The sequence below is a fragment of the Schistocerca nitens genome, chromosome 1 (assembly GCF_023898315.1).
Source record: "Schistocerca nitens isolate TAMUIC-IGC-003100 chromosome 1, iqSchNite1.1, whole genome shotgun sequence".
In the NCBI taxonomy this organism is placed as follows: domain Eukaryota; kingdom Metazoa; phylum Arthropoda; class Insecta; order Orthoptera; family Acrididae; genus Schistocerca; species Schistocerca nitens.
The window spans coordinates 1,310,293,344-1,310,316,678 of NC_064614.1; the positions used below are offsets into that span (position 1 = coordinate 1,310,293,344).

A 23,335-nucleotide genomic window follows, 5' to 3' on the forward strand; every position below is an offset into this window, starting at 1 on the left:
AAGTCTCATCTTCCACAGGGGTGGGAGGCAGATCTCTTGGTGTTCCGTTTCAAACAGACCAAAAGCAGCCATTGCTCATATCGCAGCCATATATGCGACCACTGTTTCGGTGCTGGCCATCCCCTGAAGGTGTTGCTCCCACCATGATCCTCCCCGTCTCAAACAGTTGGTGTCAGTCAATCAACACAGTGCCAGTAGGCAAATGAGGCTGAAAAGGCGCTGTCGATATGAAGCGATGTACTGTAATAAGCACCACAGTTAATAGTACGATCAGTTTTAGCAATTGTAGTACCTTTCCGTAATTTCAATGTCAACCAGTGGCACAGCTGCATATTTCCCAATTTCTGTGTCACTCCACTACTTTGTGAGTACAGTATTCTAGATTGCGAATGTAAATAGATCACTGTGCAGTACGTCCATTCATTGTTAATTCTTGGATATATACACCAAAGTATACCTGACAGCGTCCTATACTGATGCAGTTAGGTTATCTACATATTTCTAGCACTTTGGTGACATTGTGTACTTTACGATTATGATTGCCCACCTTTTCCTATGTGGATGGGAGTCACAGAGTACTCTCGCACTCATAGCATAAAGTTGGAGATTGAGGGACGCCACCACATTGCCTCTGACCAGCCTTCCCCACAACACTGTCGTCGATATAATTTGCAACTGACCAAAAGTAAGAGGGCACTGTAGCTGCTACATTCCGTGTCTCATGAAGGAACAGTGCAAGCTGAGTCGATGATCGCTGTGCAGCAAAGACTCTCCACACCAACTGTACAGCACCTAACCAAGTGCACAAGTTGTCTCCAGATGTGTGCATGTTGAGGATGTCAGCACCCATTGTCGGTGTATGGTACATATGAGGGTGTTGCTGTGATATAACAGACAGTTAAGAAGAATGTGTGGTTTAGCATGATGGAGCTCCAGACAGATGGAGTTTGAAGAATTTTACATAAATCAGTTGTGCTATCAATTCTAAATTATTATTCTAGTGTCTTGGGTCAGTACCGAGAAAGTATGGATGGACAAGAGAGGAACATAAACACATTCACTACTAAGACTACACAGTTGTGCACTTAAATGTGCTATATTGTTAAACCCACGCGGTTTCCGAAATATTAGACGTTCGGGGAGTGCAACGCTCCCGATACTCTAATGCGGAGCACATATGTGGATCGTCTGACCACCCTGCAAGTTTTCTGTCCCACTCCCTACAGTGACAAGCTTTAAGATGATACAACTACTTGCTTCTACACGAAAGAAAAACATAGATTCTCTGTGATATACGCACAATATACTTCCGGAGGTGTGTGGTGCCCAGTTCTGACATCCAATTATGCTTCCGAAATTATGCTATGCTTGCATCAGGGATGAAGGTTGGAAGCTTCCAGAGGAGAAGAGGAAGGGCAGATGTGGTAAGGTGGAGGGAGATGGAGTGTCCCCAGAGGGTCGTAAATCAATCACTGAAGGGTTGTAAACCACTTCGCAGAACAATAGATTAAGGGGAGGAGGAGGGGGAGGGGGAGGGGGTCATAAAGCATGAATGTAGGCAGCCCGCACTCACAGATTGTATCAGAGAATTCATTGGCCAACTACTGATTTGCCCTCGTAAACAGAGGACTTTGGTCGTGTCTTCGTATACGTTACCCTTCTCGGCACAAGCGTTCAGTCTCCTGTGCACTGCCATGTGCCGTGCAGTATGTGAAATGTGTATCCACGTACTCCTCATTACTGTTATGTTCCGTGTTAGCACTGAGAGTCGTACAGCAAAAGTGACTCTCTGTGAACAAGTGACACGAGGTGGCACTCAGAGACTGTGCTGTACTGGACTCACGTTTCTGTTCTGTTTACAGCTCCACCTCTCGAAAATATAAACAAAGAATACACCACGGACCGGTATGTGTATTTAAACAGAACCACGTCAGTGCTGGCTGGTTGCCACAAAGTCGCAACTCTCTTGCAAATGGTTCGTTTGCGACGTATATTTACTGAGACGTTTTTGCTTCTAATATTGTGTATTTTCAACTGCATGCGTTTATGCCATTAATCAGATATAACCTGTGCATAAACAAAGCAGTAGGTAACGTCGGCTGTCTGACGAGGCGCCGCAGATGACGCAGTTGCACTCTCTTACAAAGTAACAACGCCGAAGTCTGATGAACTGCAGGAAGACCTGCAGGGGGTCAGCGAGTGTGCAGTGGCTGCAAATCGACCACGAACGTAGCTGTAACGTAGCGCGCACACATAGAAGAACAAGTGCTGTGCTGTATAGTCGGCGGATTACTGGAGACAGTTGCAGTGACCTTGGAGAGGCCTACTGTGGAATGGCCACATCAAACAAATAACAGGAGAAGCCGATGCCAGGCTGAGATTCGTCGAAGGAACTCGAGGAAACATAATCGTTGCGGAAAGAAGTGCCTTACGTAACTCTCGCTCGGCCGATTATTGAGTATTGTTGATCCGCTTGGGCCGCTTACAAGTTGGATTAATAGAAGAGATAGAGAAGATCCGAGGAAGGGCGGCGCGCTTCCTCACGGGATACTGTAGTCCGTGGCGGTGCACCCAATCAATGCCAAATTTCGCCGCAATGAGCTGACGGCTACGTCCATCGTACGTCCCACGTTGACTTACGCGGTTGTTCCACGCGCTGCTACTCGCCTGTTAACACTGACAACTCTGGTCGAAGGCCTCTGCTCTCGGCCGTCGGACACTGCGTTGCCTGTGGTGAGAGGCAATGCCTGAGGTTTGCTACTCTCGGCGCACATTAAGGTTAATGAAATACTGAATTCTCTAACGATTTCCAAAATGGAAAATCCCACGCATCTAGCTCCAATTATCAGTCTGCGTTCGTTGTCTGGTAATTCCGGTCGTGCGGCAATTATGAGATCTGAAACCTTTTCAAAAATGTTCAGATGTGTGTCAAATCTTATGGGACTTAAGTGCTAAGGTCATCAGTCGCTAAGCTTACTCACTACTTAACCTAAAGCATCCTAAGGACAAGCACACACACCCATGCCCGAGGGAGGACTGGAACCTCCGCCGGGACCAGCCACACAGTCCATGACTGCTTCGCCTTAGACCGCTCGAAATCTTTTCACGTGCGTCACCGTAGACGCAGGCTGGGACAAATGAAAATGGCCTGTTCTTGTGGATACGGAATGCATGTACACATATAACCACAGGACGTGTACACCCGCCACAGGATCCACACCGGTACTCCAAGAAACTCAAATTCCCCCAGAGTCTTCCAGCCGTGAGGCACGTGATAGTCGGCGATATTTTGATACTCTCTCTCTTTAGGGGAGTTATCCTTTCTGATTCTTCGGAACTCGTCACCGAAAAGTCCGATGATTGTTTCGCGGAAGTCTTTAGGCACATTCTGACATCAGCTTATTTCCTGCTCGACGGAAAATATTAGAGCAAAGCAGTGGATTGGCGATAGGCAGTCTTTTATCGCCGGTCGTGGCGAACCTGTAGACGGAACACTTTGAAGCAAAGGCCCTAGAATGCGCTGTGTTCCGTGTTGAGACCGATGTGTTTCTATTGTGGTGTAACCACATGGAGCGGAAAAGCTTCAGGAGTTATTAGAACATTTAAATCCTGTCCGTCGTACCATAAAATTCACGATGGAGCTCCAGACGAGAGGTCCAACACCTTTCCTCGGTCTGTTAATTAAGAGAAGACCGGAGAGATCCCCAGGTCACCGTGCATACAGTAGACCTACACACGCTGACCCCAGGACCCACGCTTCCAGATATCGACATCCGTCGCGAAGAACTTGTGTGTTAGAGACCTCGAACACTTCCAGACAGGGAGAGCCGCTTCAGAGAACTACGACGCCTGCGGCTGGCGTTCCGAAGGAATGACTGCTCAGAACATCGGACTGAACCGGCGGTGCAGCCAGAGCGGAGAACGCCCGAGAAACAGCACGAGACTGAGGCCGAGCAAGAGGTACCGAGAGTCGCTTGTGTTTCCTGTGCTGCCCCAGTATCAAGTTTATATCGCTCCCTTCGACAAAGATAAAAAGTATTATTTGTAATGTTAAAGACGATCTAGGTCTCGGAAAGCTCGGTGCGCGCCGCGTTCGGTGTGAATGTGGCATGCCTTGCGTGGAGCAGTCCGTCACAACAGCAGAGGAGGGAAACAGTCGAACAGAGCGGCTGTCGTGAAGTGGGGCACGGCGGGGGCGGCGGCGGCGGCGGCGGAGGCGGCGCAAGCGCCCAGTCTGTCAGGAAGAATGCCGGACATTCGCCACGCCGGACATCTGCCACAATTGCCCCTTCGCCAGGTAGCTTGAGTAGCGATCCCTCAGGTAAGGGACGCCCTTCCCCGTACTACTTCTGTCCGCTTTCAAACCGCCGTCTCCACATCTTACTCGATACAACCAGTACGTAAGGGACCTTCTTCTTCCACATCTTGGCGAAATACAGAGTTTCTTTTCCGAAATCGAAATATTTATAACTTTTGGGAAACGAAAGCAATACCGACGATTATGTCAGTATGTAATTAGTTCTGCCATGTATAAATATAGATCCCTCTGTCTGTACGGTAGCTTCCTTTCACGCTTACTGATTGCTATAGAAACAGTCCATCGGCAGGGGAGCAACAAGAAAGGAACGATGTAAAGAGAATGCGAATGTAGGCTAATCATTTCTTTTTGATCACTGCATTTGTGCCTGCTTTAATTACTACAACTGCACGCCCAAAAGACAATAAGGAAAGAAGAAATGGGTATGTGAATGTTTGAAAAGAAGAACGACATACTCCATATTAATTTATTCTCTAAAACCCGATATCCCTTGCGGCGAAACATTAGTTAATAAAGTGTAGCGGGACAATGTTCAAAACATGACTGAAGATACGTTCACTAAATAGAGATAAGAACATCTATGATTGACATGTCATCTAAAGTCGACGTACAATTTTAAAATGTTAGAAATAAGGAAATGAATTAATACAGAATGCTGTGCTTGTAACGTACGTTGTTGTTCTACATTGTTTAGCTCTGCTATTTATAAGGTCACAGAGAAAGCATCCTCGGTTTTGGAGGGAAAAGCCGTAATTGTAATGATCTGTACAACAGAAACAAGAAGCACAACTTAAGGAAAATAATGTAATGTGTGTTCCAGCTCACAAGTGACATTGAAGCAGATAGTTCCTGTGACTTAGTATGAGCAGAGTTTATATTCGACAAACGGAATAAATTAATAACTGGCTCCATTTAGCGACCCCCGGTCTCAGATGAAACAGTTGCTGAACAGTTCAAAGAAAATAAAACTTGAGTCTCATCACAAATAGGTACCCTACGCATACAATTATAGTTGGCAGTTACTTCAATCTACCTTCCCCATGTTGACAAAAATACATTTTCATACCCTATTGTAAATAGAAAACAACTTCCGTAATTGTTCTAAATGCTTTTTTAAAAATTATTTTTAACAAGTAGTTGATGAGGCCATTCAAATTGTAAAAGGTTACGAAAACACACTTGACCTCTTAGCCACAAATAATCGTGAGCATCACGACGGATACAGGGATTAGTGAACACGCAGTCGTCGAGAGGCTCAATTCCGTAACAAAGAAATTCACCAAAACTAAACGCGAAATATATCTGTTTATAAAAGCAGCTAAAAATTCAGGTGACGTCTTTCTAAGAGATAGTCTCCAATCCTTCCACACTATGTAAATGGAGACTATATGTGGCTTAAGTTCAAAGAAATAGTATCAACAGCACTCGAGAGATTCATACCAAATAAATTGACAAGAGACGGAACTGATCCTCCATGGTACACAAAACACGACAGAAAGCTGTTGCAGGAGCACCGCAAAAGGCACGTATAATTTAGACGAACGCAAAACCTCCAAGATTGGCGAAGTTTTACTGAGGCTCGAAGTTTGGTGTGGATATCAGTGCGAGATGTATTTAATAGTTTCCACAACGGAATGTGGCGGAAAATCCAAAGAGATTCTCGTCCTATGTTAAGTAAGCCAACGGAAAGGCTCAGTAAGTACCTGTACTGCGCGACAGCGACGGTAATGTTACTGATGACAGTGCCATTGAAGTGAAGTTACTAAATGCGGTTCCAGGGGTCGGGCGCGGGTGAGGCGGAGGAGGGGGAGGCAAGGGGCCCAACCCTTCGGAGCAGGTAAAATCGTGGCAACTGTCCGGCGTGGCAAATGTCCGCACACCGTCAGAAACCGTAACAGACGGGGATGCGTTTTCGGTTTGAATAGCGCCTGGGGTCCAAGACTCAGTGTATTTAAAGCTCGACTACTGTCACATTCGTCAGAGTTGGGAAACGTCGAGGAAATCTGCGTTTCACGGAATATCAGTCCGTGCTCTGTACAACAGGAGAGCATCAAAGGGAGCAGTGAACGTCGGAAATCGAACTTGGCTATAAATAGCGCCGTGAGACCGACACTAGTTGCAACACACACACACACACACACACACACACACACAAACACACACACACACACACTAATCCGACTCCGTCCTGCTCGACTCGTCTTCGATTTATGAGTTCGGGGTAGCCGGATGTAGGTGTTACTCGTGGCAAAAACTCAAGCTATAATTTGGTTGCCAACATAAGAGTACCTCACGATGTAGCAATCACCTCAGAAGGAACCATCGAACCGCGGAAATCAAACAATAGATATCTTGACCTCGTTACCGACTCAAAACTCACATTTAAACACCACGTCGATCACGTGTGCAATAAACACAATCTCCTTCTTTATCAAATGCATCCTCTAGTCAAAAGACAGCCACTCACCGTCAGAACAAAACTTCGTATCTACAAAGTCTTTCTACTGTCCAAAATCAGTTATAGCTCTGCAATCTGCTTCTTAGCAGCTGGCACCAATTTCAAGAAAGTTCAAATTATAGAGAATAAATTTCTCCACATTGCAATAGATGCTCCCCTTTACTTATGAAATTTAGTCGTTCAACCGACCTCCGAATTCCGAAAATTCATACTATCATTCACCAACAAGCGTGCGGTAGCGTTCTCGCTTCCCACGCCCGGGTTCCCGGGTTCGATTCCCGGCGGGGTCTGGGATTTTCTCTGCCTCGTGATGGCTGGGTGTTGTGTGCTGTCCTTAGGTTAGTTAGGTTTAAGTAGTTCTAAGTTCTAGGGGACTTATGACCACAGCAGTTGAGTCCCATAGTGCTCAGAGCCATTTTTTTCACCAACAAGCACAAACATTTTATGAAAAAGCTCAGTCTTCACCGCACCATTTCACCAACGCATTAGGTCACAATCCACCCGATTCCCCATCTGAATTACCCAGGTCGATCCGGAACTGCCAATTCGACTTCTAACCCTCCTTCACATTCGACCTCTTACTTCGTTCACTTCTAAAGAATATTCTCCGATGTCTTCCTCTCATTCCGTAATCCGAGACTCCGACATAAGGAATGCAACCCTGCTGTTTCAGCCTTTTGACACATTGGGTCTAGAACCCCTCGCATTGCGATCAGTCAACAGCAGACAGTCTGGTTGGAGTCCAGGCTAGGACTGTTGATATTTTTAAAAATACCGGGAATCCGATATATCGATATTTATAATATTATCAATATCGGATCTCTATATATATATCAAGATAAATTATCGATGTATTGACAGAGATAATATCGACGTTCCGACCATTAACAACATCGGCATCACATTGTAAATATACTGCCGGTTTCAGAGCTCTATATTTAAGTATTGATTTATTATCAGATATTGTGTACGCCAACAAACTAGCAGCGTGCCTATTCTGAAGAACTGAAAGGAAAACGGTGCGCGTTCACACCTGGCGACAACCACTTTGCTTACAAGCGTAAGTGCAGGTAACTGGCACAACGGAGGGCGTACGGTGGGTCCGTCGCTCGTCCCGGAACACTGTACGTTGACGTCCCTGCTTTTGTCGTTTCTGTCAACACCGGCGACCTAGCAGTTGCAGTGTCAAAACTGCGTGGCGAAGCTAAATGTTGCAGTTCCCCTCACACGTTTCCGCCCATTGCAAAGACCAATCTTGTCATTTAGATTTTCGTTCATCGTTTTCAGCCATTGCTTTTGAAGAATGTCGATGTGAAGAAATAGCACACAAGTTGCGTTAAAAATTCTTCACATTGGAAATCTGGAAATCTTGTTATTCCACTCACTCCGCTACCCCCCGCCCCCCAAATTCCAAACTGACTTCTCCTTTTATGCGACCTATTCTTGCTTCACACAGTCAAAGAGAAGGATTGGTCGTGTTGAAAGCTCAAATAGTAGTAACACTCCTTCACTCAGTGAAAGTGAAATTATATTCTACCAAATTTCAAGAGCAACTTCAAATATGTACCGAAAATAGTGAAAAAAATAATGTAAAGCAAAAATATCTGCACTTCATTGCGCTGTTTGATATCGATATAACGGTGAATATATCGCAGACGTATATCGATATTTTGTGGAAAACAATGTTGTTATAACGATGTATCGATATTTTATGTACAGCCCTAGTCCAGGCAGCGAATACACATAACAGCCAAACTCGCAGCACCTGAGGAAGACGACTGGGTCGGTCGTCGAAATAGTGTGCAGAAGATGGAAAACAGCACTTCGGCTGAAGAAGCGGAAGTTCACTATGAGGCGCTTCTCAAATGGTTCAAATGGCTCTGAGCACTATGGGACTTAACAGCTATGGTCATCAGTCCCCTAGAACTTAGAACTACTTAAACCTAACTAACCTAAGGACATCACCCAACACCCAGCCATCACGAGGCAAATAAAATCCCTGACGCCGCCGGGAATCGAACCCGGGAACCAGGGCGCGGGAAGCGAGAACGCTACCGCACGACCACGAGCTGCGGACAGGCGCATCTCAGGCTTTGTTTTAGCGATGCACCTGAGGCCAGTTTTACTCTTCTGTTAACTTCTTTTGCTGTCCGCTGACTCACTGTCTTTAACTGCTCTAAAAATAAAAAATAAAATAAACTCAACAGCTGCTTGCATAACTTCATTGTTAACGTGCGCTGCCTTGCTTTCAGTATATAACTTGTACACAATATTGAAGTTACTGCAAGAGATTATAAAGTTTGCTTTCGAACACTCTCCATTAAGCTCTCCCCATTCGCCGTTGAAACTAGCCTGCACTGGAGGTAAGCGTTACGGTATGATCAGCAAAACGGAGAACGTGCGTATGTATTCCACCAAAAAGTGTTCCTTCTTGGCATTCGCTTTTCAAAGATCAGAAGGAGGATCCTAAGAACAGTTTCCGTGGCACAGACCCTCGACGTCTGACTCATCTTCCAGTTGTTCGTTTGTCAGTACACTGAGCGAGTCTGATGTGAGCTATAGCAGCGACCTATATATTCTCTCAGTGGGTTAACGCAGTCTGAATCGATACCTCATTGGTCAAGGACGTGCGTAGAAATTTTACTGGAACTGAGGCAGAAGAAGCGTTCGCAAAAAATGTGTTTTCAGACTCGGTGCTGGTTCATACTCTCCGTTCAGTTTTTTTAAATTTCGTGCAGCAGTTGCAAACGGTCCAGTTGTAAAGCCGGATTGTTTCTTCAGTCGATCAAAAAATGTTTTTTTTTTAATGTGGTTTATGATACTTTTACTGAATGTCTTGTTTTCTACGGTGAAGCTAACGATACAGTTATAGATACTCGTATGTATGCCTCGTCTTTCTGCTTTGTCGGGGCCACATCGCCGTTTAGTATCCTACCGACGGTTTCCTCTCGTAGCGAGCTCAGCATCGAAGTAGGCCAAGTGCACGATCTGTGCCGCCTCGTAGGGAAAATAATGCACGGCGGAGGAAGCGAGAGCCGGCCGCTGTGGCGCTTCAGTCTGGAACCGCGCGACCGCTACGGTCGCAGGTTCGAATCCGGCCTCGGGCACGGATGTGTGTGATGTCCTTAGCTGAGTTAGGTTTAAGTAGTTCTAAGTTCTAGGTGGGGGGTGATGACCTCAGATGTTAAGTCCCATAGTGCTCAGAGCCATTTGAACCATTTTACGAAGGGAGACGGATGTACGAAGCAGAGCAGCATGTGCAGAGAGGCCATTTGTCGCTAAGAGAAGTCTGCTAGCATGAAACGTAAGCCTTAATCTGAGGGAGACGTTAGTAGGGGACAAAGCGGGCGTCACCCCACGTTGCATTACGGCCAAATGTATTTAAAATGTCGGGCATAGATCTGGCAACGTCGCAGTGACGTCACGGTGAGAACTTCAAACTTCGGCCGGAAACTACGTCAGTTGGGCTACCTCCACCGTCCTCCTCTCCACCCCTCCTCCCCTCCCCTCCCCTCCCCCCTCTGGAAGTTTGCAGGAAAAGGACTGAGTCTCTGCTGGGCTGCCAGACACGAGCAATATGGACATCAGTATGCATTGCTTATTTAAACAATTCGTGGTGTCATAGACAGTAGGTTCGGTCGGTGTGCTCACCGTGCTCAGATCCGGAGTCCAGCCGACCTAGTTCACAACACCACCACCACCACCACACGACTGCCTCGCCCCTCGCGTGACGTAATCCAATATGGCGGTCTGGGGAAAATTGCGGGAAGAGGACTCAGTCTGTGTCTGCTTGCTGGACTGCAAGGACGGACGCAATTGTTTGCTGTGTTCGGTGGACGAGATGTCTGTGCTGGGCAAGGACGAGTGTATCAGCTGTAATCGCGCATCTGAGGGTAGTGTCCGTAGCAGTGACATTCGGTGAAGACGAGTACGCTTCATGAAATAATGAACATGCAGCAGGCTGGGGCTAAGTTACAGTTCGCAACTCACGCTGATAAATCCGTGTGCTGTAGCTGTAGATCATTCGATAAAAGTCCAGCCTTCCGAAGCGCAAGAGGCGACACGTCCACCCCGGCGTCTCAGCTCCCCGCTGCAAGAGCGGCCGCTCGCCGGCTTCCGGCACGGCGACGCAGTAGCCTCGGGGCTAAGGTCTTCCTGTCACGTTGGAAATACCCGCGGCCCTCCTCCTCCTTACCAGCGCCGGCGCACTGATACACTTTATCATTGAACATCAACTGCTTTGGGAGTTATTACGTCTGGTGCTGTGCAACATTGTCACATACATAACCTGAAGATAGCACAGGAGCTACATGTACCACTGCACAAAGAGAGAGTGAGAGATACCTTTGCAGATGATGCGAGAATATTTAAACAATCGCACGTTTTATTCCATGGAATTCCACCACCGTCACAATTGAACACAGGCCCAAAAGAAAAGACCGCGGTACGCTTCTAAAACCGTCCCTGAGACACTTGACGTGCTTTTGTGTGGAAATACCCCTACCTTGATCACGAGTTGCTTCAGGATTTACTAAATCCAACTGAATATGTCTCTGAATACACTTTCAAAATAAGATCAGTGGACAGTAGTTTGCGTCAATTTTGCGATGTATATTGCCACTGACTCTAAAGAAAAGGTCGCTGCACACTTGTGAAACCTCCGTGACACACATTTGGAAAATTATGTCCAGTCATAAGAATGGTATAGATATTTATATTTCCAGAGGCACAACCGTCAAGAGGGGGTATTGCCGTTACTTCGCTCTTTGTCGAATGTCGTCAGATTGAGGCTGCAGTTGCAATATTTAATTGTAACTTGAGTGATAAAATGTAGTGGCTGGTTTCCTACGACAATTCTGCCTGGGTGGAGGTACGTGGCAGCGGTGGCCTGTGCCCGGAAGGATTCACGTTTCCGACTTACGGAGGGAGGCATCCGAACTGGAGAAGGCAGCTGGGGTACGGGAATGTAGCTGACCTAACCGTGCCGCCCTCTAGGGCAGCCTTCGTGATCGCGTAAGACATTCAGTAAAAGTATCATAAACCACATTAAAAAAAAACTTTTTTGATCGACTGAAGAAACAATCCGGCTTTACAACTGGACCGTTTGCAACTGCTGCACGAAATTTAAAAAAACTGAACAGAGAGTATGAACCAGCACCGAGTCTGAAAACACATTTTTTGCGAACGCTTCTGCCTCAGTTCCAGTAAAATTTCTACGCACGTCCTTGACAAATGAGGTATCGATTCAGACTGCGTTAACCCACTGAGAGAATATATAGGTCGCTGCTATAGCTCACATCAGACTCACTCAGTGTACTGACAAACGTACAACTGGAAGATGAGTCAGACGTCGAGGGTCTGTGCCACGGAAACTATTCTCAGGATCCTCCTTCTGATCTTTAAAAAGCGAATGCCAAGAAAGAACACTTTTTGGTGGAATACATACGCACTTTCTCCGTTTTGCTGATGATACCGTAACGCTTACCTCCGGTGCAGGCCAGTTTGGATTACGTCACGCGAGCGGAGAGGCAGAGGGATGACACAGTCGTGTGGTGGTGCTGGTGTTGTGAACTAGTTCGAACTAGGTCGGCTTGACTCCGGACCTCAGCATGGTGAACACGTCGGATGGAGCCACTATCTGTGACAACTCAAATCGTTTAAATTAACAGTGCGTACTTACGATCATTCTATCCGGCAACCCAGCACAGACTGAGTCATTTTCGCGCCAATTTCCAGATGGGTGAGCGGAGAGGGGGAGGGGTGGAGGGGTGGACAGGAGGATAGTGGAGGTGGCCCAATTGAGCTATTTTCCCGCCAAAATTTTAACTTCCCACCATGACGTCACTGTGTTGTAGCCACATTTACGTCCGCCATGTTGGATCCGCGATCTTGAGTACAGTTGACAACAATGCAACATGGGGTTTTGCCCATTTTGTTCAACTACTGAAGTTTGTGAGAATGTGCGCCTGGAGCACTGCATTCTGTGGCAGTGAATCGTGGACTGTGTGAAATCCAGCACAGTGGAGTATCGTAGAATTTGAGGTGTGCTGTAGTGTTACAGAAGGACTGCGACTTTTAAGTGGACTGATAAAAATGTGAGAAATGAGGAGCTTCTCTGCGGAAGCGGTGGGGGAGTAACATGTGGGAAACGCACTGTGACTCGTACTAGCGGCAGGGTGACAGGATGTGTGGGGAAGAGTTGACATGCAAAGGCGAACATCTGTACCAAATGCAGTTTTTCACAGTCAACGTAAGATTTACTTGAACTTATATATGACTGAAAATAACATACTGCAATGCAAACGCCTTTACTTCAGTGCCAAAATGCAGTTCGTATTTGTAAATCACATCTACAATGAAAATAAATAATACATTTAAAAATGGGCATGCTCTCATTTTCATGAACCATTTCGACATGTTCGGCCTTGAACGATTTTCAAAGGAAACATATTGTTTTTGAAAATACCATACATCTTATTTTATAAAGCTTGCTATAATACATCCTGTAACATATTTGTGACAATTTTGGTATGTGACATCAAGGGGAAAAATTACAAATTGACAAGTGAAAGATTAATATTCCTCTTGTGAATTATTCTTCTTCCCCGTTCTGCTAGTCTTGTTTGTAGTCTTCACAAAAAAATACGTTCTACATTCATTTTACTGTCTCACTACAACACTGACGTAAAATAATTATTAATATTAATAGGAAGGAGCATAGAAACACATACTGATGGTAACAGGTGGTCTGCACTGCAATATCTCACAATAAATGGAATAGAAGTCACGTGACTGGACTCAGAGCTTCCTGTTGTTCGTAATGGACTAGATATTATTTGTACGAAATGTATATACTGACAGATTGGGATTATTGTGAGGTTTGTATTTTCGTGTGCTTGTATTATGGGACGTGTTTAGATTCACTTGTGCCGCGTGATGTATTTAGTTTTTCCTAATCCTACTTGTACCTTCCATTTTGTATCTCATTTGTTTTAAATTGTGGACATGTTCGCCTTTCTCCTAATGTTTTAAAACATCGGAGAATATTTTTCGTGGTATTAGTAAAGTTCAAAAACTGTTGGGGAGAACAGATACTGGAATACACCTAAGAAATACTTGAGAATGTTGGGTGTTGGTGCTGCACAGAAGGCAGAAGGTGAAGCGGTCGTCACAGCAGCAGGGGGGCGTGGCGGGGCGCGTGTGAACAGGATCAAGAATTTCGACTATTTTTGCCTGTTGTTGACATGGCCACTGGGAAGCTCCCAAAATGGCTCTGAGCACTATGGGACTCAACTGCTGAGGTTATTAGTCCCCTAGAACTTAGAACTAGTTAAACCTAAGGACATCACAAACATCCATGCCCGAGGCAGGATTCGAACCTGCGACCGTAGCGGTCTTGCGGTTCCAGACTGCAGCGCCTTTAACCGCACGGCCACTTCGGCCGGCTGTCGTGTGGCTAGGGCCTCTCGTCGGGGAGACCGTTCGCCTGGTGCAGGTCTTTCGATTTGACGCCACTTCGGCGACCTGCGCGTCGATGGGGATGAAATGATGATGATTAGGGCAATACAACACCCAGTCCCTGAGCGGAGAAAATCTCCGACCCAGCCGGGAATCGAACCCGGACCCTTAGGTTTGACAGTCTGTCACACTGACCACTCAGCTACCGGGGGCGGGCTCCCAAAATGTATGACTCAAATGGCAGTATCCTTGGATCGCATTGTGTTACAAGCTTTTACACGGCGAAGCTCAGCACGCGACAGAAATTTCGATCCTGACAAGGTAACCTCCCCATAACCCCCCCCCCCCCCTCATATTTAGTTGTAAGTTGGCACAGTGGATAGATCTTGAAAAACTGAACACAGATCAATCGAGAAAACAAGAAAAAGTTGTGTGGAACTATGAAAAAAATAAGTAAAATATACAAACTGAATAGTCCATGCGCAAGATTGGCGACATCAAGGATAGTGTGAGCTCAGTTGCCCCGTGGTCCCGTGGTTAGCGTGAGCAACTGCTGAACGATAGGTCCTTGGTTCAAGTCTTCCCTCGAGTGAAAACTTTACTTTCTTTATTTTCGCAAAGTTATGATGTGTCCGTCCGTTCATTGACGTCTCTGTTCACTGTAATAAGTTTAGTGTCTGTGTTTTGCGACCGCACCGCAAAAGCGTGCAATTAGTAGACGAAAGGACGTGCCTCTCCAATGGGAACGGAAAACATTTGATCGCAAGGTCATAGGTCAACCGATTCCTCCACAGAAAAACACGTCTGATATATTGTATACGACACTGGTGACGGCATGTGCGTCATATGACAGGAATATGTTGTCGACCCACCTAACTTGTACAGTTTGCGAATGGGTAAAAAGATTCTTCTACCTTGCCCGATTTAGGTTTTCTTGTGGATCATAAGTCTTTGTCACATAAACTGCAACAAATGAATGCAACAGTTTCACAATCGCATTGGACGGACGGACGGACAGATAATAATTGTCTGAAAATAAAAAATCAAACTTTTCACTCGAGGGAAGACTTGAACCAAGGACCTCTCGTTCAGCAGCTGCTCACGCAAACCACGGGACCACGGGGCAACTCAGCTCATACTATCCTTGATGTCGCCTATCTTGCGCATGGACTACTCAGTTTGTATATTTTGCTTTTTTTTTCATAGTTCCACACAACTTCTTCCTGTTTCCTCGATTGATCTATGTTCAGTTTTTCAAGGCCTATCCACTGTGCCAACTTATAACTAAATCTGAGGGGTTGCGATGGGGAGGTTCCCTTGTGAGAGGAAGGGTTCTGGACCGACCGACCGACCGACCGACCGACCGACCGACAGAAATCTGGGTGGACGGACAGCACAGTGATCGTGTGAGTGTCCCACTTTTAGCGACTGAGGCAGCCAACCCTAAAAACTGGCCAGGAGGTCTGAATAGAAGTCGCACATCGATGGTCCCGTACAAACTTAGTTACGTACCCAGACAATTCACCCATTCCGCGAGTCGAAGATGTCAACGAGTTTTGGCTGCCATCGGCACTAAGACCGGCAAAGCATCGATCCCACGAACTCCAACGCTTTTCAGAATGTATTCCAGAAGTGGTTAGTGGACGAGTAACACGGCAAACCGGAGATTTACTCGTGTTCCTCAAAACGTAGGAAGACTCGTCAGGAATGCTGCAGCACGAAGCAAGACTCCACCTGCCTCGTACGACAGACAGTAACTGGGAGGGGTCGGTCTCCCCGTACCGAAGCAGCGTCGCGGCGCCAGGGTAGGCTGTCCGGCGGGCGGAAAGCCGCCGCTCCGCTGCCGGTTCTGCGGTGCCCGCGCTGTGTGTGGTGTCGGTACGTGCTACTGCACTGCAGTTGTTGTTGTTGTTGTCTTCAGTCCTGAGACTGGTTTGATGCAGCTCTCCATGCTACTCTATCCTGTGCAAGCTTCTTCATCTCCCAATACGTACTGCAGCCTACATCCTTCTCAATCTGCTTAGTGTATTCATCTCTTCGTCTCCCTCTACGATTTTTACCCTCCACGCTGCCCTCCAATACTAAACTGATCCCTTGATGCCTCAAAACATGTCCTACCAACCGATCCCTTCTTCTGGTCAAGTTGTGCCACAAACTTCTCTTCTCCCCAATCCTATTCAATACTTCCTCATTAGTTACGTGATCTACCCACCTTATCTTCAGCATTCTTCTGTAGCACCACATTTCGAAAGCTTCTATTCTCTTCTTGTCCAAACTATTTATCGTCCATGTTTCACTTCGATACAAATACTTTCAGAAACGGCTTCCTGACACTTAAATCCATACTCGATGTTAACAAATTTCTCTTCTTCAGAAACACTTTCCTTGCCATTGCCAGTCTACATTTTATATCCTCTCTAGTTCCACTATCATCAGTTATTTTGCTCCCCAAATAGCAAAACTCCTTTGCTACTTTAAGTGTCTCATTTCCTAATCTAATTCCCTCAGCATCACCCCATTTAATTCGACTACATTCCATTATCCTCGTTTTGCTTTTGTTGATGTTCATCTTATACCCTCCTTTCAAGACACTGTCCATTCCGTTCAACTGCTCTTCCAAGTCCCTTCCTGTCTCTGACAGAATTAGAATGTCATCGGCGAACCTCAAAGTTTTTATTTCTTCTCCATGGATTTTAATACCTACTCTGAATTTTTCTTTTGTTTCCTTTACAGCTTGCTCAGTATACAGATTGAATAACATCGGGGAGAGGCTACAAGCCTGTCTCACTCCCTTCCCAACCATTCCTTCCCTTTCATGCCCCTCGACACTTATAACTGCTATCCGGTTTCTGTAGAAATTGTAAATAGCCTTTCGCTCCCTGTATTTTACCCCTACCACCTTGACAATTTGAAAGACAGTATTCCAGTCAACATTGTCAAAAGCTTTCTCTAAGTCTACAAATGCTAGAAACGTAGCTTTGCCTTTCCCTAATCTAGCTTCTAAGAGAAGTCATAGGGTCAGTATTGCCTCACGTGTTCCAGCATTTCTACGGAATCCAAACTGATCTTCCCCCAGGTTGGTTTCTACCAGTATGTGGCACAAATTTCAACTCCGTATGTTTGCCGGTACGTGGGAAGATGGGGTCTTAACGGTCACGCAGACAGACAGACAGTCTGACAACAAATGACAATTTTTTCGTGTGATAGAATTACAAATTTGTAATTTTTGGATTTATTTTCCTTCGGTTGTACTGCGGAGCCCTGCTTCTTGTCAAATTTCACGAATCTGGGCCAACAGGAATTACCTTGTACGTATTGATCACTGTCTTTGTGAGTATCGAAATATGTGACACAAGTGGCCTTACCTTTTGAGTGCATTGACATAAGCTAACTTTTATTACACCACCAAGAGACCATTCACCTCATTAAGTCACACGGATTTCAACTTAATACGTCGACTCGTTCCGGAAAAAAGGACTTTGAACAGTCTGACAGACAGACGGATGGACAAAAATGGATCGTATAAGGGTTCTGTTTTTAGCGACTAACGTGCTGAATCCTGAAGACGCGAACTTGGCGTGAGTGTAGAGTGGGTGCCGTGCAGCGTGATGTCCCTCTGTTGTGGCTCTGTGACAACTTTGCAGGCGACGTGCACTGAACGAGGAGCGGGGTGGCTCTAGCTCACACGGATTCGGGGCGCTACTGCGGTGCCCGCCTTCTGTGTGGGGGCGGGCAGTGTGGCTTCGCGACGCCGAAACATCCCCCCACCCCCCCACCCCACCGCTCTCTGGAGCTGTGGTTTCGTCATTACGTCCAGCAGTGCAGCGTCCCACGTTAGCAGCTGACTGGAGCGCTTTCCAGCGGCATCTCCTTCTAGCGCCTCTCCTTAACTCTTGCTCTTACGGATAGTTGACTGTCACATCCAATACAGGTTTGCTACATTTTGGAAATGCAGTCCGTCGTGTCTTTTTGAGTAGTGTTTGCGAGCTGACTCTCAGGTTTATGATATTCCTTTTTCTGTATAAATATGATGCAGTTCCGTCTGTCTCTCGATCACGTAGACGACTCGACATTCGGTTTCAGGTGCGACAATAGCAAAGGGTCGTCGAGTGTCCCGAAAAGTAAATGAAAGGCAGGAAGGATGTTGACTTCTTTCCCGAATTCTCATTTGCTGTTTTGCAAGCACTGCTTGTGCACTACGCCAGTTACGAAAAACGAAAGCAGATGATCCCATTAATGACAGATTTGACACTAGGTGGTTCAACATAGCGCGCCAATTCGTAAAGAAAATCATTTTTACGTAACAGAGAGAACTACTGAGAAAACAAACATTCTCTTGCGAGAGCTCTTCAACAGGCAACATAAAATTGTTACGGCGGGGTGTGTGGCATCATAATAGCGTGACACCAGCGAGCACAGAAACGGACGTTGTAGTAAGGTTAGTAGCATTCCACCCCTAGAAACGGACAAAGAAAAATACTGTTCCCCACTGTTGCAATTCCTGTGTGTACGAGATCTCGGGCAGCCCGCTCCACTCGTAGAAGCAGAACACTACTCATACGAGTCAGTTGCAACGCTGAGTAACAGTGACACAAGTTCGTTGCATCCTTAACGACGCTGCTGTAACAATTTCTTAAAGGTGTTGTTTATTAGCAACTCTTGGCGTTGCATTAGAGAATGGCTTTCTTTTAAGATCCGATACCGTTTTCAGAACAACGAGTCGTAAGTTCCCTCAAAAATCTGTCGTAGAAACTTTAGATGAGGAAGTACCGACCAGGTGCGTCCGTTACCTCTCCCAGAACGCAGACGTTGTGCAGCATTGCATTAGTGTTAAAATTCCGGGAGCTCAGGTTGCGAGAAGAGTTTGCCGGCCGTCAGCTGGGTTTGTTCTTTGTGACAGGGCGGCACCGACTACCTGATCGGCCGCTACAACAACAACAGCGTGGACCTGAACCGCAACTTCCCGGACCTGGACCGCGTCATGTTCAGCTACGAGCAGGCGCACATCGACTACAACAACCACCTGCTGGCGCAGCTGCAGCGCCTCGCCGAGCCGGTGAGTACAGCCAGCCAGCGAAATCACCGTAGCTTTCTTTAACAACGAGTAAAGAATGTTTTACGTGTTGTACGGACATTCGATAGTTAAAGACGCAAATAATGCTGAAAAAAGTGTATTTTTACAAGATGAGACTTACTACTTGTTAACATAATGCCCACGTACCGGGTGATCAAAAAGTCACTATAAATTTGAAAACTTAATAAACCACGGAATAATGTAGATAGAGAGGTAAAAATTGACACACATGCTTGGAATGACATGGGGTTTCATTAGAACCACCCCATATTGCTAGACGCGTGAAAGATCTCTTGCCCGCGTCGTTTGGTGATGATCGTGTGCTCAGCCGCCACTTTCGTCATGCTTGTTCTTCCAGGTCCTCAGACCTCAGTCCATGCGATTATTGGCTTTGGGATTTCCTGAAGTCGCAAGTGTATCGTGATCGACCGACATCTCTAGGGAGGCTGAAACACAACATCCGACGCCAATGCCTCACCATAACTCCGGACATGCTTTGCAGTGCTGTTCACAACATTATTCCTCCACTGCAGCTTTTGTTGAGGAATGATGGTGGACATATTGAGCATTTCCTGTAAAGAACATCATCTTTGCTTTGTCTTATTTTGTTATGCTAATTATTGCTATTCTGATCAGATGAAGCGCCATCTGTCGGACATTTTTTGAACGTTTGTATTTTTTTGGTTCTAATAAAACCCCATGTCATTCCAAGCGTGTGTGTCAATTTGTACCTCTCTATCTACACTTTTCCGTGATTTATTCAGTTTTCAAATTTATAGTGACTTTTTGATCACCCGGTATATGTCTACACTTGTACTCGGCATGAACTATATCGACGTCGATGCAAAGAAGTGTTCGTCTTGTTTGTGAGGAACTTTTCCCACACGTTCTCTGACCACCTTGTTGTTGCTGAACGCTGCTTGAAAAGTTGACTCCGAGTTCCATCACATATTAAAATATTTTTTAGGAAAGCGTCACATTGTCTTTCGTAGCCTTCTTTCAAGTTTGTACACACTTTGAATCTTGTTGCTTTACGTTGTCGCGTTAACTCTTTCGTGGCCCACCTTGCAGCCGATTCGCTGTACTTGACCTCGTCACTGACAACGTTACATCAACTGTGCCAAAAAGTACTGAAACAGTTTGTACACAATTGTAACACGCCAGTCAGCAGGAATAATATGGTCAGTGTGTGTGTTTCGAGAGGAGGCGACATTTCAACTGCCCGGAAAGGAGTCTGCTCGCCAGTAACTGAGTTTCGACTCTTTAACTGGCGCGTGAAAATTACTCCGGGTCGCAGAACTTCAGCATGTTGTGAAAATCATTCGACAAAAGATTTTAACCAAATTTTTATATTTATAAGGCAAAAAATGAATCACTGAACGTCATTCAACTAAAATGGGAACTTGAAACGTAGACGCTACCGTTAAACGCAATATTGAGGTTTTTTTTAATTTATTTGCAACATGCTCCATTAAACATTTGTAACACGAGTGTAGTGTAATGTTTGTGTCGTGTGATGATGATGATGATGATGATGACAGAAGGGAGAGGGTGACAGAAGGGGGCCTCCCCGTCCGACAGGCGGGTCGCCGTCCTCTGTCTCAGCTGGTGAGGCGCTGCGCAGAGGCTGGGACTTGAGCCCGGGACGCCGGCCACCACCTCTGCTGCCCTCGCCCACCAACTAATGGACCGAACACTTTTTTACGTGACCACCATTCGAGTCAGCTTAGCGCCAGGTCGAGCGTCATAGCACAAGCATGCGCCAGCGCTTCGGCCAGTTGTGCAACACTGTTCTTACAAACTGTTTCATTTCTGCATCAGTTGCCTCGCTAAAAATCGAATCCTTTCATATTTACATAAACCGTAAAAGCGGTGGAACCCGAATGGATTGATTTGGGGGGGGGGGGGGGGGGGGGGAGGAAACCAAAGTGCGAGGTCATCAGTCACATAGGATTAGGGAAGGAAGTCGGCCGTGCCCTTTCAAAGGAACCATCTCGGCATTTGCCTGAAGCGATTTAGGGAAATCACGGAAAACCTAAATCAGGATGGCCGGACGCGGGATTGAACCGTGGTCCGCCCGAATGCGAGTCCAGTGTGCTGTCCACTGCGCCACCTCGCTCGGTATATCTCCAGAGAAAGACGGTTTGCGCCCCAGGAAATACAATGCTGAAGCTCTGAGTGCGGCACTCTTCAAGGCGCGCACAGACGAGGCCAGCGAAGGCCGGCGACGGTCAGTGCGTTCGCGCTCCGCTTCTCGTCGACGTTGCTGCCGTTTCATTATTGTTATAAAGTAGCGTTTTAACGAGAGTTTCGCCGGCCGATATTGTGAGCGGCGAAGAGGATTTAGCGGTCGTCGCATTTGCAGTATTTATTTTACTGCAAGAAGCTCATCATCAGAAAAAGAAGGAGAAGAAGAATCGACGCTGGTGGAAGATCTCTCATTTAAAATGTAGGAAGCAGTGTGCAGAGACAAAATTAATGTCAGAGCTTAAAGCTCAATTGCAATATAGGCTACTTCCCAATTCTTTCCCAGTTGAGGCTAACAAATTTGAAATTGTTATTGAATTGTGTACACTCTGAAATTTCGGAAGATTAGACGTCTTTTAGGAGAGCTCTCCTTGCAGCACAAAGTTAATACTTGCCCGCAGTTTTATTTGTTTCTCTTTGTCGTTCGTGGCGAAAAGATGTCGATAAAGACACCTTTTCCTTTTTCACCTCGTGCACATCACTTTCCAAGCGTCTAGTCTCTTTGGTTTACTTTTATAATCGCAGTCAGTAAGGTCTCATAACCATTCCCGTTCACGACAAAATCGTATCAGCTTTAATGCTCTCTCTCTCTCTCTCCATATTCCACGCTATACTACAGTATTTTAAAACGCAGTAAATGCAGGCCGTTAGCCACAGCAGGCAGAAGCAGCAGCTGACGGAATTTTCGTACAGCGACACGTCGCACTCGGTACGTTTCATTGACTGGGATCGCCCTTTAATTTAGCAGCCAACTACTGTACTTTAAACTATCAGTTCCAGAGTTTCATCAGACACTTGCTCATCTTAAATTAAAGAGCGAAACCGGTCAATAAGACATAGTACGTGCGACTTGTGAATTTCCTGAAAGACTTGAACAAACACACCCGCTCTGGAAAAGCAACAGGTGTGTACCGCAGCAGCCGACACTGGTGACGGTGGGGGGGTGGGGGGGGAGGTTGGTGACAGCCGAGGCCGACCTCTGAGACGGGCCCGCCCGGTTTCCTCCCGCACCCGCACACGGACACCAAATCTCCGCCACCGTTGGCCTAGTGTGTACGCGCCTGTAAAAGATTCCTTTTCATATCTTCCGGTGTCAAACGTACTGTGTCAGCCATTTACGTGACACGTTCTCCAAGCGTAGAGACAACAAAACAGTGTTCTCAGCCTGAAAGGTGGTGTTGCAGGTGCCGGCACGATCGGCCTGCGTCAGTTGTGAGGGCGACAAGCGAACCTAGCGGCCGAGGTGTGTGCCGTAACGAGCTGTATTTGTGTCATTTCGTTTCTAGTGCTCCAAGCTGAAGGGCCAGCCGCGGGACATCTACTACGGCTTCGACTGGCGCTGCAAGAAGGTAAGAGGAGAGGAGAGGAGAGCGCAGCACGCAGCCCGGCTGCCGCTGGCACCCCACCCCCCACCCCCACTCCCACCCCCTGATGCCGGAGGGACGGTCATTCCAAGCAAAAGAGTATAACGAACGTGGGCTCCTAAGTACGTACCGTAACAGCTACGAGCACTTGTTCGTCTTCGATGCTGTGAAATAAACCTCTACTACTGCAACCTCTGTTTTCCGTACTTTCAGAGGTGCAAGTATCCACCGAAACGAGAAAAAAATGTCCAGTAAACCTGAGCTGCCAAGTATCGTAAGAGCTAGGAGCACTTGTGCGTCTGCGCTACTGCTCAACACGTCTCTTCTACTCCGACAAGTGCTCGTAGCGCTTAGGGTATGGGGTTCAGGACCCACGTCTCCTAAACTTTTCTGCTAGGAATGATAGTCCGTGTCGT

At 46.5% G+C, this 23,335-nt stretch overlaps 1 protein-coding gene across 3 annotated transcripts in view; it reads left to right on the forward strand.

The window, feature by feature from the left end:
* Positions 1-23,335, forward strand: part of LOC126202832 (carboxypeptidase E-like) — a 493,528-nt gene that overhangs the window by 311,986 nt on the left and 158,207 nt on the right. For 2 of the 3 annotated variants that reach the window (XM_049936897.1, XM_049936898.1), the window contains exons 4-5: positions 19,135-19,290; positions 22,842-22,904. In XM_049936897.1, coding sequence (XP_049792854.1) covers positions 19,135-19,290; positions 22,842-22,904 — 219 coding nt within the window. The remainder of the gene's footprint in view (positions 1-19,134; positions 19,291-22,841; positions 22,905-23,335) is intronic. The other variant, XM_049936899.1, reaches the window with a different exon arrangement.